Source organism: Canis lupus, chromosome 29 (assembly GCF_011100685.1).
Source record: "Canis lupus familiaris isolate Mischka breed German Shepherd chromosome 29, alternate assembly UU_Cfam_GSD_1.0, whole genome shotgun sequence".
In the NCBI taxonomy this organism is placed as follows: domain Eukaryota; kingdom Metazoa; phylum Chordata; class Mammalia; order Carnivora; family Canidae; genus Canis; species Canis lupus.
In genome coordinates this window covers 37,314,489-37,332,110 of record NC_049250.1, presented here as the reverse complement: position 1 = coordinate 37,332,110, position 17,622 = coordinate 37,314,489, and the positions used below count along the sequence as shown (strand labels likewise).

At 38.7% G+C, this 17,622-nt stretch overlaps 1 protein-coding gene across 1 annotated transcript in view; it reads right to left on the bottom strand.

The window, feature by feature from the left end:
- SLC26A7 (solute carrier family 26 member 7) overlaps positions 1-17,622 on the bottom strand; it is a 113,887-nt gene that overhangs the window by 39,742 nt on the left and 56,523 nt on the right. Inside the window, exons 6-9 of the mRNA XM_038579731.1 lie at positions 12,328-12,480; positions 8,200-8,282; positions 5,936-6,083; positions 3,830-3,943 (exon numbers count right to left, since the gene is read on the bottom strand). Coding sequence (XP_038435659.1) covers positions 3,830-3,943; positions 5,936-6,083; positions 8,200-8,282; positions 12,328-12,480 — 498 coding nt within the window. The remainder of the gene's footprint in view (positions 1-3,829; positions 3,944-5,935; positions 6,084-8,199; positions 8,283-12,327; positions 12,481-17,622) is intronic.

Sequence of the window (17,622 nt, the reverse complement as noted above, 5' to 3'; positions counted from 1 at the left end):
AAACACTGTGTAGGTGTTTTGCTATTTTTCAACTCTTTCTATGTTATACTAATTAAAAGGGCTAGAGACATTTTTTTTTTGGTCTAAAATCTAACTATTCAAAAAATAAAATAAAATAAAATAAAATCTAACTATTCATATTGAGTTAATTCTGCAAAAAGGAGAATGAGATCTACATGTTCTCCCTGTTGCATCATTATATGTATTGTATATGTTGTAGGTTGCTTACAAATATGACTCTGCAGGCATCAGTGTTACGCACACCTACATAGACCACTGGAGGAAGGGTGAGATGCCAGCCATTTCCGTCCTGAATAGTGGCTAAAGAAGGCAAAGTCAGCCAAGAGCTCACTATATGCACAGCTTGGTGGTAGAAGGGCAAAAGTTGTGGGAAAGGGCAGAAGGAGAGAGAGGATATTGGGTCACGAAGGCTAGATTTAAAAAGCTTTAAAGAAGTCAGGAGCAAGAAGCCAAATTTGGAAGAATAAAAGAATATAACTTGGCAAATTAGAACCTAGAGGCAATCTCAGTGTTGCAGAAAAACATGCCAGCTGTCATTTCCGGCTGTGACCAAGCTTCGCCTGCAGCAGATGCTGCTTCTCATCCTTCATGGTTCGGTTACGCCTCCCAAACTGCCCGCAGAGCACCAGTGTGTCTACTCTGTTGGAAGCAAAGGGAAGCGAGTAGGCGAGAGGGCCAGGGCACGCTGTGCTCCCTCCCATGATTACCATTCCTCAGAGGGGAGGATGGAAGGAAGATCTGCAAGACTTCATTGCGCTGTGTGTCTAGGCAGCACCGAGACTTCCTCGTTCCTAGATATCCATGCTCAGCATGGCGTCTTTTCAGGGAATCACCATAAAAAAGAGTGTCTATGTGTGGAGGATAGAAATGGATTGGCCTCCTGGATAACTGGGTGGCTCAGTCAGTTAAGGGTCCGACTCTTGATTTCAGCTCCGGTCATGATCTCAGGGTCCTGGGATCAAGCCCCGCCTGAGCTGCCCACTCAGCAGAGTCTGCTTGAGATTCTCTCCCTCTCCCTCTGCCTCTCTCCACCCCTTTCTCCTGTGTACAGGCTCTCTCTCTCAAATAAATAAATAAGATCTTTAAAAAAAAAAAAAAAAGAAAAGAAAAGAAATGTGTTGCCTAAATGTGGAAGAGTTTTTAGGTCTTCTAGATTAATTTCCTGGAGATAATTCTAGTTCCTAAAAGAGACAGAGCCATTTAAGGGGTTGTTCTGTGAAGTCTTGTCACACAGAAAACTGGTTTCACAAATAGCCCATTTAAAGCAAAATTTTTAAGACTTGGCTTGCCCAAGTGCCTTCTTCAAGTCATGTCAATTATCAGTTATACCCACATAACAGTTGCAATGTTAAAGGTCTAAAATGACTACCATGGGAAAGCATCCTCAATTTGGGTATGCACATTAAATCAGATTCCTTCTCTGTGCAATTTAATGGGAATTGTTGGACAGATTAGTGACCATCTCGACAAGCAGAACAGCATGAAAATACTCTCCTGCTGAGCTTTGTGTCTCTGAACTTGTGTTTTGTTGGATCTCTTTCATTTCATCTGAAGTCTAGAATAAAATACCATGCAGAAAATAACTCTGGAAAGTCACTAGAAAAGTTCTGGTGCTCTTATCATTCAAACATGTGGCCCACAGAACAGAGAAAGGTGCCTCGTCATTCCTACCCTATTAGTCAAATAAATATATGTCCAATTAAAATGAAAAAAATATAAGATTTAAAAATAACTACATTTTCTCAATGTACTGTGTCCTTAGACATTCAATATTTAAAGTTATGAAGATTAATGAGGCAGTTTTATTATTACTAAAATAGTCATTGGAAAAGTAGTGAATGCCTAAAGGAAACTCCAGGTGTGAAACCCCCAGGTGGAAGACATCTCACGGATTCTATTCCAACCTTCTCTTGCCTGTGTGATGGATGAAGATGCTAACCCGTTCAACATCCTCAGCAAGTTGGAGGGGCAACTTGGAATAGAAACTGCCTTACTGCATTCCAATCAAACCAGGATGTTTTACTACTGAATGTTAAACAAAAGGTTCTGGAAAGGTTTTATTACAATAAAATATTTAATGATACTAATAATGCAATCAATGACAACTGTTAACACTGAAGGAGTATGTATTGAGTGCTCAGGCTTTGGGCTTAATAAGCACGGATTAACTCATCTAATCTCTATAACAAATACTTGACCAGCCAAGTCTGGTGAGGCTAGAAAGGTCAAGTTATTTGTATTAAGTCACTCAACTTCTAGTCATGGAGCCAGAACACAAGCCCAGACTCTGGAATCCATGCCTTTAGCTACTTACTTTATCTAGCCTGAACATGAAGAGAGGAAATCAAATATACTCCCGCATCGTGAGAAATCAGGTGGAAACTACTATAGAATCCTAGAATTTTATAGATAGAACTGTCTTCAGAGTCGGGGATGACACTTGAGTACACGATGCATTAAGCATTCGAATTTGGCCCCCAAACACTTGAGAGCACAGTTTGTAAGTGTTCACGCTCGTGCACATGATAAACCTATGCTTGAAGTCGCTAGCCTCATAAGAGCCAATCAAAATGTCACATAAAACAAGGGTGAATGACAGCATCACATCTTACCTCATGAGTTACCACAATTACCTCTTGCATTATTATACATTCTGAGTTTGTTGCTGCTTCCTCTCTGATCCATGGTACATTTATCAATAATTTTATTAGTTACTTTTATGCTGTATTTGAATTTCCATTTACCTGTATTTCTCTTGCCACTTGCCCCCAAGGTCAAGAACCATCTTTTTCAAATTTATTCTTCTATAACCCCCCAAAAAAGACTTAACATGAGGCAGACCCCTAATAAATGTTTGAATCATCACAAAAAATGTGTTATAAATACACATTCAACGCCAATGTCATGAACTGTTTTAATAGTGGTTAGCTGTTAATTCCTTACAGTAGCATCTGCATAAATTTTCTTATATGAAACAGTCCTTGAAAAAGTGCAAGATTTGAGGTCAATCTACCTGGGTTCAAATCCCTGCTCTGCCACTCACAAACTCTGTGACCTGGGTAAGTTATTTTTACCTTCTTTCCTCAACTCTCTCATGTGGAAACTGAGGATAATAATTATACCTCCTTCAGAGTTGCCTAAAGGGTAAATGAATTTATTTATATAACAAGTATGACATGCAACGCCTGGCACCTAACTCAATATATGCTTCCACCAACACTCCCATTATCATCATCATCATCAAAACAACATCTGTCTTATAAACATTGTCTGCCTCCTGGTACCCAGCATAATAACTGGTACACAGCAGGTGCTCAACAAATGCTGAACTGATAGAAGTTCCTAAAAATATATAAATGTGCCTTTGACCTAAAATGTGCACAGATGACTTATCACTTGTTTATATACTTGTACATCCCTACTGAACGAAATTTCCCCATCAAGGACGGATTCTGCATATAGCTGATTTCATTTTACTTAAATGAACACAAATGGAAAATTTTCAAGTTGGTTAATTAGCAAAACACAAAATCAGCATCGCCACTAGAGGGAGCTTGATTCAAAGGTTGCCAACAATAACAGGCCGCGAGTCTGATTCCTGTCTGCTCCCTGAGTCCCTGGGCTTCTGGAAGGATCATTCACAAGAAAGAGAGGGAGAGAGAGAGAATGAGATTTTCTCGAAACGAGTTAGAAAACCGTTGAAGAAGTGAAAATACTTTCAGGACTTTAGAGAGAAGCTCAACATCCCCCCTTTCCAAAAAGGAGAGTCACCAGCGGTTCTCTGGTCCATTCTGAACGATGAAGTTACCTGCGTCTTTGCCCCTGTGCTGTACAGGCCAGCAGTCCTTCCCATGGCAGCAGCACTTGGTATGCAGAAGAAAAAGGAAGGAATCACATTGCTGAGGCCATGGGCCAAAAATTCCTACAAGATTGATAATAGGAGAATACATCATTACTTATTCCACAATCAACTTTTGGAGACCACGGGGACATCTTGTCAAAGGATGAGGCTCGTTTGTATTCAATTTCTGTTCTCCGCATTTGTTGTGACTTAAACAATAAAAATAAAATAGCTAACTTTTTTTTTTTTTTTGAGTGCTTACAACAAGCCAGAAACTGTTCTAAGCATTTAATGCTCATAACCACCTTGTAGGAAAGTTCCCCACCATACCCACCACTCCACCAATGGTTTCCACAATGCTAAATCTAGCGGTGGTTTCCTACTTCTCTGGCCTAAAACTGGCCTTGAACATAGCTGCTCAGTTCCTCCTCCTTAAAGGTTCCTTCTAGGTCCTTCTAGGACCCCACACCCTCCTGTCTTCCTCCTACCTCCCTGGCCCCTACTTCTCAGTTTCCTTTATGGTTCCTCCTCCTCTGACCAATCACAGATATTGGACCACTTTTCTCTCTGATCTTAGTTATCCAGATTATACATTGACAACTCTCAAATTTACATCTGTAGTCTGGATCAATCTTCTGCACATTAGACTCATATGGCCAACCTGCTACTTAGGATCTCCATTTGGATGGCTGACGGGTATCCCAAACTTAACCAAATCATGCTGTTGCTCTTTATGATCCCCAACTGATCCCACATTCTTCCCCACCTCAAGTTCCAATTGCTTAGACCAAAGAATTAGAGATATTTTTGACTCCTTCCCCTTTTCCCAGATGGCACCCACATCCAATCCGAATCTGTCTACTTCTCGTCTCTTGCATTGCTACAACTCAGTCCCAGGCATCAAGTATCACCTGGATTATTGCAAAAGCCTCCTAATGTTTTCCTGCTTCTGCTGTTGCCAGTAAACAAAACAGATAAATATCCACACCCTCAGAGAGCTGGCACTCTAGTGAGGGAATGCTGACAGTAAGCAAGATTAACACAAAAAGCAAAGCAGAGAAGGGAGTGGAAAAATCTGGAGTTTAGGATTTCAGTTTACCAAGGAAGGCCTCCCTGAGAAGGGAACATTTGAACAAAAGAGGTATGCAGATATCTGAAGGGATGAAGTTCCTAGCAAGGGGAGCAGCAGGTACAAATGTCCTGACCAGAGATATGATTAATGGGTCCAAGGAAAAGGAAGGCATAAGTGTGATTAAAACAGAGTATAAAGGGAAATGGATAAAGGGAAATGGATCAGGGAGGAAAGTGATGGTGGCAGGTCATGGAGGGCCCTATAAGCCTTGGAAAAGAGGCATTTCACCTGCAAACCCTGCTACTGGGAGCGTTTGGGATGAGGAACAACATGGTCTGTGCTGTATACCATTGCATCCCTTGTTCCTAGGCCACTGCCCAGTACTTGGTAGAGCTCAATACACATCCGTTAAATGAATAAATCTGTTTTTTTTACAGACGACAAAACTGGGGCACAGAAAAACTAAGGGCCACTGGAGTCAGAGTGTGATTTTAGACACGGGTAATACGCCATCCCACAGCTGCCTCTGCAGACCTATGCAGGAACGTACGGCCATGAGGCTTGAAAGAAGAGACTAGCAGAAGTAGATTCAGAAATATGATCAGTAAAATTTTCATTGTTTGGTATTCTCAGAATAAGCCCTTGTGCCCTTTAGTTTTTACTAGCAAGAATAAGTAACGTTGGTGTTATTTTTACTTTGAAATCCATGATTTTTAAAAGTCAGCATGCAATGATAATATATGTAGATTCTATCCTAAAATCAAAAAGGACATCAAGATATCTCTCTCCCTAGGGGGGAAAAATGTATATTATCAACCAACCCATGAAGGCTAGGCTTTTCAGCCGTCTATGAATGTTTTAGAGATTTTTGTTCTGTTCTACCCATTCTTGCTATACACTTAGGAAATTATATTTTTCAGAAGTTCAACATGCTCCAGATCTGAGAGTGCACGAGGACCATGATACAACAGCCCTTGGACAGGGGCTGGGGCCTACTCCACCTGGTTGTCATCAACTGGGTATTTGTATTTTTTGGCAGATCCTTGAGCAAGAGCCAGGGAGGCCACATAGCCGACGAGTGCCACTCCAAAAGCTTCAGTGATTACTGCAGAGAGGACATTCATGGGGGGAGCTCGAGGTGGAGGGATTCTGTGGAAAGAAAGACCATACTGAAGTCATCAACTTCCCTGTAATTTCTGTAACAACTTGCAAATGAATTCAACTGCGGTAATGGCTATGAAGTTCACACAGAAAAAGTGAAACACTCTTGTGAAAACCAAGAAGCCTTGCTGTTAGATGCCCTTTGTTTTCAATATTATTTAGCAGAAAAATCACAAGGATCGTCGCCAAAGCGACGGCTCCATGCATCCATTGGCATTTGCGCCCAGGGAATTTAGGTTACACTAGAGAAACTCTGACTCAACAAAAATTTCCTGTATCAGAACAAAAACAAATCTGGAGTGTTCTTGCATTCTAACCTTTCCAAATATTTAATTGGCAAAGCGTTAAAGACTATATTTCCCACTCTGAGTACTACAGTGTTGTATGCAAACAATGGTTTGATGTGAGCTACAATCTTGAGCTAATCCCTAAATTTGCCATTGAGTTCATCGTTTTAATTATGTTTTTAACTCAATCCTTTCATGGTACACTTAACTATGTATCACATATGTCAAGAAAAACATGTTTAAAAAATTCTACCTACCCTCTGTTGCAAAATATAGTTCCCCAGTTGTAAAGAAGCGTTTAAAATATTTTTTTCAACTAACACCCAGCCACTGTCTCCTTGTCTTTTGAAAACCACTTGAGCCAAGGTATCATTGTTTACTTATCCCTGATGATGCTTTGGAGGACTTACTTCTCCTCCAAAAAACAAATGAAAAAATCCCTCTGGGGAAAAAGTAGAAGAAAAAAAGGAAGATAAATCATGTTGACTTAATATCTTGCAAGAGAGTAGAACGTTCAGCCCTCTCAATTAGCTGTTGCATTTAATTGTCCACAGGACCCCACACCGAGCGCCATTCAATGCACTCCATTGTGGAGTTTTAAGAAAGTTTAGGTAATGCATCTAAATCACAAAGTGAATGGTAGAGCTGGGGTTCACTGTCTCTTTTCAATGCCACACTCTTTCAATGGTTCCTTCAGAGAATGGGTCTGGAAAGGCCACTCAAAGGAGAATTAAAGCCTGTTGGGGAGATGCATGATCTCTTTTACCCACTTAGAAAAGTTTATACCCAAAAGAAATTGATTTGTAACATTACAGGCCCTAAGGTACCTCAATGTGAGTCTGCCCTTTCATTGTATAAGAACTTCCGTTTCATAAAAATTGACCTTGCTTAATTATTAATAACAATGAGCTGACTTAGAAAGAAATAATAATTTTACTTTTGAGGTGGAAAAGTGGAGAACCTTGCAGAAAACCCAAGTTGATTCAAATAATCACCATTAGCCTGCATCTACATAAAGGCTAAAGACAGGATTTATTTTTAATTATCTTTTTAACCCTGAGAATTTTTCTACGGTTCCTCCATTTTAATGTAATTAGAAAGCAAAGTTTGGGACTGGAAGATAAAAGTATAGAGGACTAAACAACTGTTAACTTTGCCCATACTTATAAATATTGGTGAATATACAGCCCATTAAGAGGGAATAACCCTACGGCACCTTTCTCTTCCCTAAGATGTCTTTGTGTTCTTTCAGGCTATATTTGGCTCAATATTTTGCCCTTTTAGGGTGAACATTTCTTGTTAACCTTCCTCTTAGTGTCCAGGAGAAGACTGTAAGAAACCATACCCTCTTCTCTACTCCCACCCTCTCTCACCATTATACACCACCCAGGCCTATGGGGTTTCTATTTCAGATGATGCTTGTGTGCTTTTACTATGTTCTAAGTGAAATAAAAATAGTCATAAGAATATGTGAGTGGAATAGGGAACAACAAATCCCAGGCAGAGCATGACTATAATTTAGAAATTCAAACCCTCTGTTTTTTCCCAAATAATATCTTTGTAAATAACTTCCAAATCTTTTACCTGAAGCAACGCTGTATAAAATCATTACCAACTTCCCTACTAACAGGCAAACAGTTTAAGAAGTTACTTTTTCTCTATATGTATATTATTTGTCTCTATAATTTTCAAATAGAAGTTAATTAGAATTTTATCCAATAGAGGACCTTTGAAAAAAACGAAATTCATAGCCGCCTACCCCAAGTCCTTTCCTCCATCAAAAACAAACAAACAAAAAAGAAAGAAAAAGACATTACCCTTTTGGAATATGACCAACTACTTCTAATCCATATGTGATTTCCATATTGGTACAGTAACAAGCAAATGATGCAGCAATAATCTGTGTTCCATTTGAAAAAAAAAGAAAAAGAAGATTATTAACTAGCCTCTCAAACACCTTGAAACTATTTCTAAATGTAAACATTGTTCATGTGTCCATGATTGTCAAGAGTAAAGTTGCACAGACATTTAAAAATTAAGAAAATTTTAAAAATTTAAAAAAAATGCCTCTGAAACTTGAGAGCACTTGATTTGCAGTCTCAAAAATCAAATGGCATCCCAATAACATGGCTTTTCTAATATCCTTCTCGATGTGTCAATCCAATTATGACTGATTTTGAAGGGGTGCAATGCAGAATATGGGAATGCACATATGTGTGTACAGATACCACACACAACCTAAATAGTTGTCTTTCCAGACATGAAGGAATGCTTTATAACACAGCACGATTTCCCTCCCCAACACCAGCTTTTCAAGAGTTCGAGTTATTGCATTAATACACCTATATAGGTTAGTAACCAATGATGATTTACAGTTTCCTTAAATAATTTTGCATTTTGAGCTTTTACGATTTCTTAAAGTAAAATACACTAGTTAGTAACATGCTGGATTGACTGTTTTTAAAATTACCTCTGCGGAGTCTCAGGTGCCCTACACTCTGTTATGTGACCTATGATAAGCAAGGCCAGGTATTCTCTGCCTGTATACATAATCACCTTGGAAAATGTATGTTCAGAACCCAGTTCAGTCTGTTATCCTAGCCATGCCACTCTCCATGTTTTCCAGCCACTTTCACATTCTCTTTTCATTCTTCTGATAATTTTAGTAGGTACTAGAAATTTTGCATGGCTATGGCATCAGTTTGGTATTAGTTTGGAACTACTTCTACACTATACGTTGTTGTTAAAAAGAGACGTACCGATTTTCTATTTAAAGTACAAATTTGCCATGTGAATGGCCAGAAAAAAGGTATAACAAAGTTACACTAGCAAATTAAGACACATTTAACAATTGATGACCAATAATATTATTTTATAGGGAGTTTTCCTATCTGTGTATTTCTGTTCTCTGTGATGATATTTAACTGAATCTGTAGAGGGTTTTCAAACATCAAATAGACTTAAAAAGCAAAGCAGCCTTGAGAATTTTCTTTAAAAAGGCAACAAAAATATACAGGTTATACTGTTAACTTAATAAATAATGGGATACAATAGTATTTTCTGATGAAGATAGTTGTAGTTAAGAATTCAGGCTATTAGATTAGAATCGGGAGTATTAACATACTCAAAAATTACCAAGATGATTAAAAATTTTAATTGCAAATAATTTCTTTTTTTTTTTTTTTTTTTTATTTATGATAGTCACACAGAGAGAGAGAGAGAGAGAGGCGGAGACACAGGCAGAGGGAGAAGCAGGCTCCATGCACCGGGAGCCCGACGTGGGATTCGATCCCGGGTCTCCAGGATCGCGCCCTGGGCCAAAGGCAGGCGCCAAACCGCTGCGCCACCCAGGGATCCCTGCAAATAATTTCCATGAGATATTTACATCAGGTCAGAAAATACTGTGAGCTCTAAAAGAAAATATACGATAGCCACAAAATATTGGTTCCTTATTGAAAATGGAAGAAAACATAATGTTCATTAATACCTATAGCCAATATTAAAATTAAGTACTCTAAGCCACTGAATTGGCTTTCAGACAATGTCTTATTTCCACACTGTATTTCTTTGACACTTCCTTTATCAGCTGAGTCATTGGTCCGTCTTCAATATTACTTTAATATTATATGTGTGTCTAGGGCCAGCACTGGATCCCCTGTTGTCCAGGTCCAGGCAGGCCCAGTGCTTTAGAGGGCTCTACTCTGGCCCTCCTCCAAGTAGCTCTGCTCATAAAATGAGAGCTTTATGGGGTAACGGGATGTGCCCAACTCACCCATACTCATCTTTCTGGACCATACCTTGGACACTCAGGAATCTACGATTTCCTACACAAATGGCCCCAAGCCTTCTCCTCAGGTTCATCCTCCCAGTGTGGCCCATGAAAAGGCCACGGGATTGTTTTGGTGATGGAAGAGTGGGGTGGGGATATGTTTGGAGCTTGGATACTGACACGGGACTAGCCACACATATACATATGAATCCCCTTGTTAGTGGGCCAGAGCTGGAGTAGGAAGAGAAGGGGCAGGCCACAGAGCTGGCTCTCCCAATGCTGCCTCATTCTGACAGAACTCAAAGGGGTGACCTTTCAAGGTAATCATTAAGATGTTTTAGTCAAAATAGGAAAACAGAACCTGCTTTTGTTTTTTTGATTTTTAGTCTTTGGGGTTTTTGTTCATTTTGTTTTGGGATTTTTTTAGAGACAGAGAGAACTCAAGTAAGGGAGGGTAGAGGGAGAGAGAGAGAGAGAATCTTAGGGAGGATCCACACCCTGCGCAGAGCCCGATGCAAGGCTTGGTCACACAACCTGAGATCATGACCTGAGTTGAAATCAAGAGTCAAACATCTGGGCAGCCCGGGTGGCTCAGTGGTTTAATGCCTGCCTGCAGCCCAGGGCGTGATCCTGCAGACCCGGGATCGAGTCCCACATCGGGCTTCCTAAATGGAGCCTGCTTCTCCCTCTGCCTGTGTTTCTGCCTCTCTCTATCTGTGTCTCTCATGAATAAATAAATAATATCTTAAAAAAAAAAAAAGAGTCAAACACCTAACTGCTTAACCAACTGAACCCCCCAGCCACCCTAGAACTGTGTTTTATTTAACATTTTGATCTATAATTTTTAAGTATTGTGACCTGCATTCATATTTTTACCTTGGATCTTGCAAATGTTGGGGGCAACTTTATGTAAGAAATACCTCTTCTTTTTTTATAAGGATAAAGGATAATTCTTACTATTTTTGCATTAAATAAGTAATTTTTTTTATTACCAGCTTAAGGGCCTTGTTACCTAAGGTTGTTTTTAATTTTCAGTTTCATGCAACTTATATAGCAAAGCTTCCCGAGATATAATAGGATTTCTTAATACCTATGGGACTTTGGAACAAAATGGTATGGGTCACAGTGGTTGCTGTGAAAACTACTAAAAATCAGAGTACCTTCCACTTTTATGGACTATTTGAAATACACACAATTACACACCCATTATATAGGTCACATATGTTACATGGATCTCCATAAATTATCAGGAGTATGGAATCATCCATGGCCTAGCTATGGAGAGAGGCCATCCATCTTAGTTCTACAAAAACAAGTCATAGTCCTCAGTTTCCAATATTCTGGCCTTATACATTTATGTAAACCTGTACCATTTCAGCAATATGAATGATTATGCGAAGAGGTAAAATTATTTAGACACCACTTGTTCTGTACCTGTGAAACACAAAGACCATTAAAAAAACCAAAGCCAATTAATGACAAGTTCATAGACTGTGGTTGTGTTAACATTACATTTTCAACTTAATGCTTTGTTTAATTAAGAGTTCCCATTAGAGGCTCTTAAAACTTCAAAATGTGTTTTTTAATGCATAATCCATAAACCTTAATGCAAAGTATAATTCACTGCTTTGCCAGGTATAGCAACAAAAAGTATCTTAGAGAACCAGCCTTGGCCACTGAAAATCATGAATATCCTTTCAATAAAGCAAAATTAGGTCCGTAAAAAAAGTGTTAATAACTCTACCAATCATTAATGGACATTTGTCAACTGATAACACTTGTATGGATATCATATAGATGCTACATCAATAGCATGTGATATCGCTTTTTATTGCTTCAGGGAGAATCATTCCAGAAATCTTTTGAGTCTCACCCTTAGAAATATCTCCTTATTTAAAATCTTAAGCTATATGTTCTATTATTTATGTAAAAAAAATTACAAGCATATGAGAAATGCTGTGTAAATTGAAAACACGTGTGCCTCCTTTTTAAAATTATTGACTCAAAATGTTTCCTGTTCTTACATTAATGTATAGCCACGCAAAATTAGCCTTCCTTTAATGAGAGACAGGAATAGCTGTGGGTTACTGCAGACAATATAGTGAGCCTCGGCAGGTTACCCCAACCACTGGCAAGCATTGTAAGGCACAATGCTAAATATTGATTTCATACTTACCAAAACTAAATCGACAGGAAGAACAACTTTAATTTTCCTTTTAAACTGTTCATTCAGCTCTTTAACCAGAACAAGCACCACAATGCTCAGCAAGGATAACAGCAGGGCTTCTAGTCGGACAGATTTGATGTTTTCAAAGACATATGCATAGATCTACAGTGATGAGGAAACATATAAACAAAACGCAGGGTCATCCTCCAAATGAACTCAGTGATGTTTCGCAAAAATACGTTAAGAGGTGGGGAGTGGAAAGGTGGGGCATAAAGTATGGTCAGTGCTGGTGCAGAGCAAGCTACAATTCGTTTGCATGTACAAAACTGCTTTGTCCTTAATTCTTCCACTAAACTCCGTGTTCTCTCCTTCCTACATAAGGACACTGCTCGAGAGAATGACTTCTGGGTCCTTCAAAGGGCAGAGATGCTAAAACTCACTACCTACATGCCGATTCATCACTATTAGCAATAAGGGGACTAGGGGCTCCTCCTCAAACTCCAGGATCAAACATGCACACGTACTTTAAATATCTATGGATGTATCTGGAAAGTTAAGAGTTCTGCATAAGGAGATATTTGCATGTATCTGTATCTTCCAAATTCTCTCTTGCGAAGATATATCACTTGTATAATTTTAAAGGTTTTAAATAGGCCTTAAATGCTTTTCTTCAACATGTCCCTTAACTCCTCCTTCTGCTGGATCATGCTGACTCTGATTTTTACAGGCTCATTTCTCTTTGTCCGCAACAGATTCTTCAAGTCATTTCAGGTGATAAAAACTAGTTTTGACTCCAGCTCACAAGCTATTCTTATAGCAGCCCAACTTGTTGGCATTATCTGACCTCTCTTTTTAGTATCTCGAATATAATTTGACCACAATAAAAATACTGGATCCAAATATTATATGCACATTGGATTAAAAGAGCTCACATACACTATGTTCCTTAGTATTTCCTAAAATTCTGCTCAGTAGGTTTCCTAGTCAAAGGACTCAACCCGTCTGGTCCAGAGATCAGGAACAGACATATTCCTGAGGGTGTAAGGAGGTGCATCAGGCTATCTGAACCTGAATTGTAGGTGTTAAATGTTATCATTAACACTGTAACTCTTTCAAACAAACAAATAAAATAAAAGTTAAAATGGAGCCTCACTAAGTGAAAGGCATCAGGGTACAATATAAGTAATCCAGAATTCCTTTTGTCCACAACAGCTTAAAAACAAAACGACAAAAAAAAAAAAAGAGAAAAGAAAAAAAAGAAAAAAAAATCCCACTACTTGTGTATCAGATACATTAAAGAATAATTAGGGATCAGAACAGCTTTAGCTGTTATCCTCTGCACAATATTATATTTTATGCCACCCTACCTGGAAAGAAAATTAGGTACTACAGTATCATAGTTATCTGAGGTACAGACTTTATTTTTTTTTTCTTTCTGTCTCTCTACATTGTGGATGATAATTGTTCACAGGATTCCTATAGCAAGTGAAGGTGCAAGTTCCATTTTTCATAGTCATCCCTTACTCAAAGCCAGGGACTAAAATCCACAATGCTACTCAGGGAAATATATTCTATGGGAGGATGGGGTTGTTAGAGGACTGTCAAGAAGATTTTGTTCAAATACATAGCTTTCTGATGATTTAAGGACAAAAATGAGAATATCATTCAGATTATTTGTCAAGAAAAAATGCAAACATTCAAATGTTTTAAAGCACCCACAGGATTATTCCTTCTGTTTTATCCATGGTATTAAAAGTATGCCATGAAAGTGCCTGTATTAAGAAAGGCGGGAAATCTGCTAAACTCCCAAGCCATACCAAATTTGCTCTAATGTGCATTTTTGAGAACATGTGTTTGTAGTAATAAAAATGACCACCCCGGAATGAAAGGAATGAGAAAAGTCCCCCAGGGTTTTTATTGTCTGTCTGGGTTAAACAACAACTTGTAGAGCAAAGCACATCTCACAAATTGCTCCAGAAGAACACAGGGGTTGGCAAAGGCCTGTTACAAGCAGCATGAGGAACACAATGGAAAAACAGGCTGATGAGGAGCATCATCCTAATGACTGTCGTGCGGACCCGTGTAGAGAAGTCACAGCTAAAGTCACATTGCAGGCAACCAGTGGCATATGGGGACAGAGATAGGAACGGGGACAGGGCTACAAACACACATGCACGCACATACAAACACATTATCTACATATGCTTGCCCAAGGCAGGTCTAGGCATCCTAAGCACACGCTAACATTTCTCATAGAAATCCAGTCATCTTGAGAATCTTGTCACACACTGAACGTCGGTAGATACAAATTCCTCTTGAAGATCATCTTTCACTTCTCAGACCTCAGGAGAGCAAAGACAGCTTATGTGTGTGTGGACAAATAAACTCTTTCATCAGAACTGACCAACGTGCTTAATAAAATAGGAGTTTAGTTCATTTTGAAACCAAACACTAGCTCCTTAAATTGACCATTTACTATAACTTGACATAAAATGAAAAATGTCGATAAGTGTATTTTGAGATACTTCAAAGAATAAAGGTAGCCTATTCATAATACATAAATTGGTTCTTATTATTTTCTTTACAGAGGAGACTTTTCTGAGGCACTTTATAGACATTTACACACACACACACATTTATTTATATAATGTGCTCTTATCTGAGTTGGCCAATCTTAAGTGTTGTTTTTTTTTTTTTAAACTGATGGTTTCTCAACTTCTAGAATAGTGTCTGGCAGATAGACACTCAACAAATATTGCTAGATGAATAAATGTAGCATGTAGGTCTAATGTAGGTCTAATGTAATAATGTAGTAATTGACTAATGTAGTAAAAATTAGTAATTTACTAATGTAGTAAAAATAATCATAAATCTGTAAATAAGAGATTTTACCTTGAATAAGCAAAATGATGAAGAGATGCAGACCCAGACTCTTCTTTTCTCAGTATCAATACTTGAGCTGTATCATATTAATGGGATTTGTAGTTATCATTTATTAATTCACTCAACATGTTTATTGAGGTTTTATTATGTGTAAGGCCTTGAGCTAAATATTAAAGCTACTATTGCGATAAATTTCAAGTAATCGATTTTTATATCTTCTATTTGATCTAAATAATCAGATTTTTAGTAACTCTACTTTTATAAGAATGAAGCAAAAGCCAAAGCCAAAAAAACTCATTCTGGGGCACCTGGGTGGGTCAGTCAGTTAAGCATCTGTTTTCAGCTCAGGTCATGCTCAGGGTCTTGAGGTCAAGCCCTGCAATGGCCTCCCTGCTCAGTGAGGAGCCTGCTTCTCTATCTCTCTCTCTCACTCCTGCTCCCCCTGCTTCTCTCTTTCTCTCTCTCTGTCAAATAAATAAATTAATTTGAAAAAAACTCATATTCAGGATTTAGTTAAGGAAAAAAAAACCAAAGAAGGTCGCACCCTTTCAATAGTTTCTGGGGTCATAACCATTCAGTAGTTTCTCATTGCATAACTATTACTGAAGTCCTAAACAAGGCCCTGCCTAGAAATACCTGTGCATGAAGAAAAAATTTAAATTATGTCCATTTTGTCCAACATCACAAGGCAAAGAGAAAGATCCTAAATGTTTAGAAATTTTTTTTAAGATTTTATTTATTTATTCATGAGAGAGACAGAGAGAGAGAGAGACAGAGACAGAGACACAGGCAGAGGGAGAAGCAGGCTCCATGCAGGGAGTCTGACGTGGGACTCAATCCCGGGTCTCCAGGATCACGCCCTGGGCTGAAGGTGGCGCTGAACCACTGAGCCACCCGGGCTGCCCTAAATGTTTAGAAATATTAACAAATATTAAAAATTAAACGGATTTTCTGCCCAATACTCCATTAACTAGAAAAATCTATCAACCAAAATATCCTTTCCACCAGCATTCTGAGTACTCTAGGTTTTGCTATAATGAAATCTCCATGACAGAAAAAAAAATGATTTTAGTATGTTTAAGTATATAATTCTATCATTGACAATTCTTTAGCAGCAATGATGAGTATAATTCTGAACTATAAATGGACCACATGAAATATGCTAACATATATTTCTATGCCAAAAAGAATATATAAACCCTTTAGTATTATTATTTATCATTCCTGAGCTATTTCTGTATTTAGAATCCATCATATATCACTTTATGTGTCACTAGAGAAACAACAGAGTGATAGTGCAATCAGCAAGCCTTAATAAATCTGTCAGCATGCTACTTTATAGTAGGTATAAAGTATAATCTGTAATCTACAAGTCTTGATTCCCAATATATGACTTTGAGTCTGTCATCAACCACAAACCAGGAATATCTCTAAACAAAAATTCCTAAATTCACAAATGCTTGCTACCATGCATTCAGACTGTGGTCTAAAAACACACATGACATCATCTGTGCACAGACATTTGTCTAAAATCCAACAAATACACTTACAAGAGACAGAGGAGAAGACATGAACGCAGAGCAGAAGGCTTTGTGGTAATAGAGGCACAATTAGGTGGATGTGGCCACAAGCCAAGGAGTGACCAGAGCCACCAGAAGCTAGAAGACAACAAAGGATTCCCCTAGGACCTCCAGAGGGATCATGAGCCTGCTAATACCTTGATTTTGGACATCTGGACTCCAGAAATGGAGAGAGAAATGTGAGAGACCATGTGAGAACAAATTTCCATGTGTTAAGTCACCAGGTTTCTGGTAATTTGTAACAGTAGCCACAGGACACTAATGTAGTTACCAAGTCAAATGCTTCTCATTGCTGAGACAACTCAAAGTGGGTCTTATGGGCTTCACTGTCTTCCCCTAAAATTCATACACTGAGGCTCTAACCCCTACCACCTCATAATGTGATTATATTTGGAGAGAGGGCCTTTAAAGAGGTAATTAAATTAAAATGAGGCCATTAGAGTGGCCCTAATCCAATCTGACTGGTGTCCTTATAAAAAGAGGAAACCAGGACATACAGAGAGACACCAGGGATATGCACACACAGAAGGAAGACGACGTGAAGGGACAGGAGGGTGGCCATCTGCAAGCCAAGGAGAGAGGCCCCAGAGGAAACCAACCCCTCTACCCTCACCCCTGTGCTGGCACCTGGATGATTGATATTCAGCCTCCAGAACTGTGAGAAAATCCATTACCATTGTTGGATCCATCTAGCCTGTGGCCATTTGTTACAGCAGCCCCAGCAAACTAACACAGAGGGTATAGGTGGCTCAGACTTTTTGCCTTTGGAATTTCATTTATACCCAAGGAAATTTCCCCTTCTTCAAGTTAACTAAGAAATATTTTTAAAATACAAAGTGAA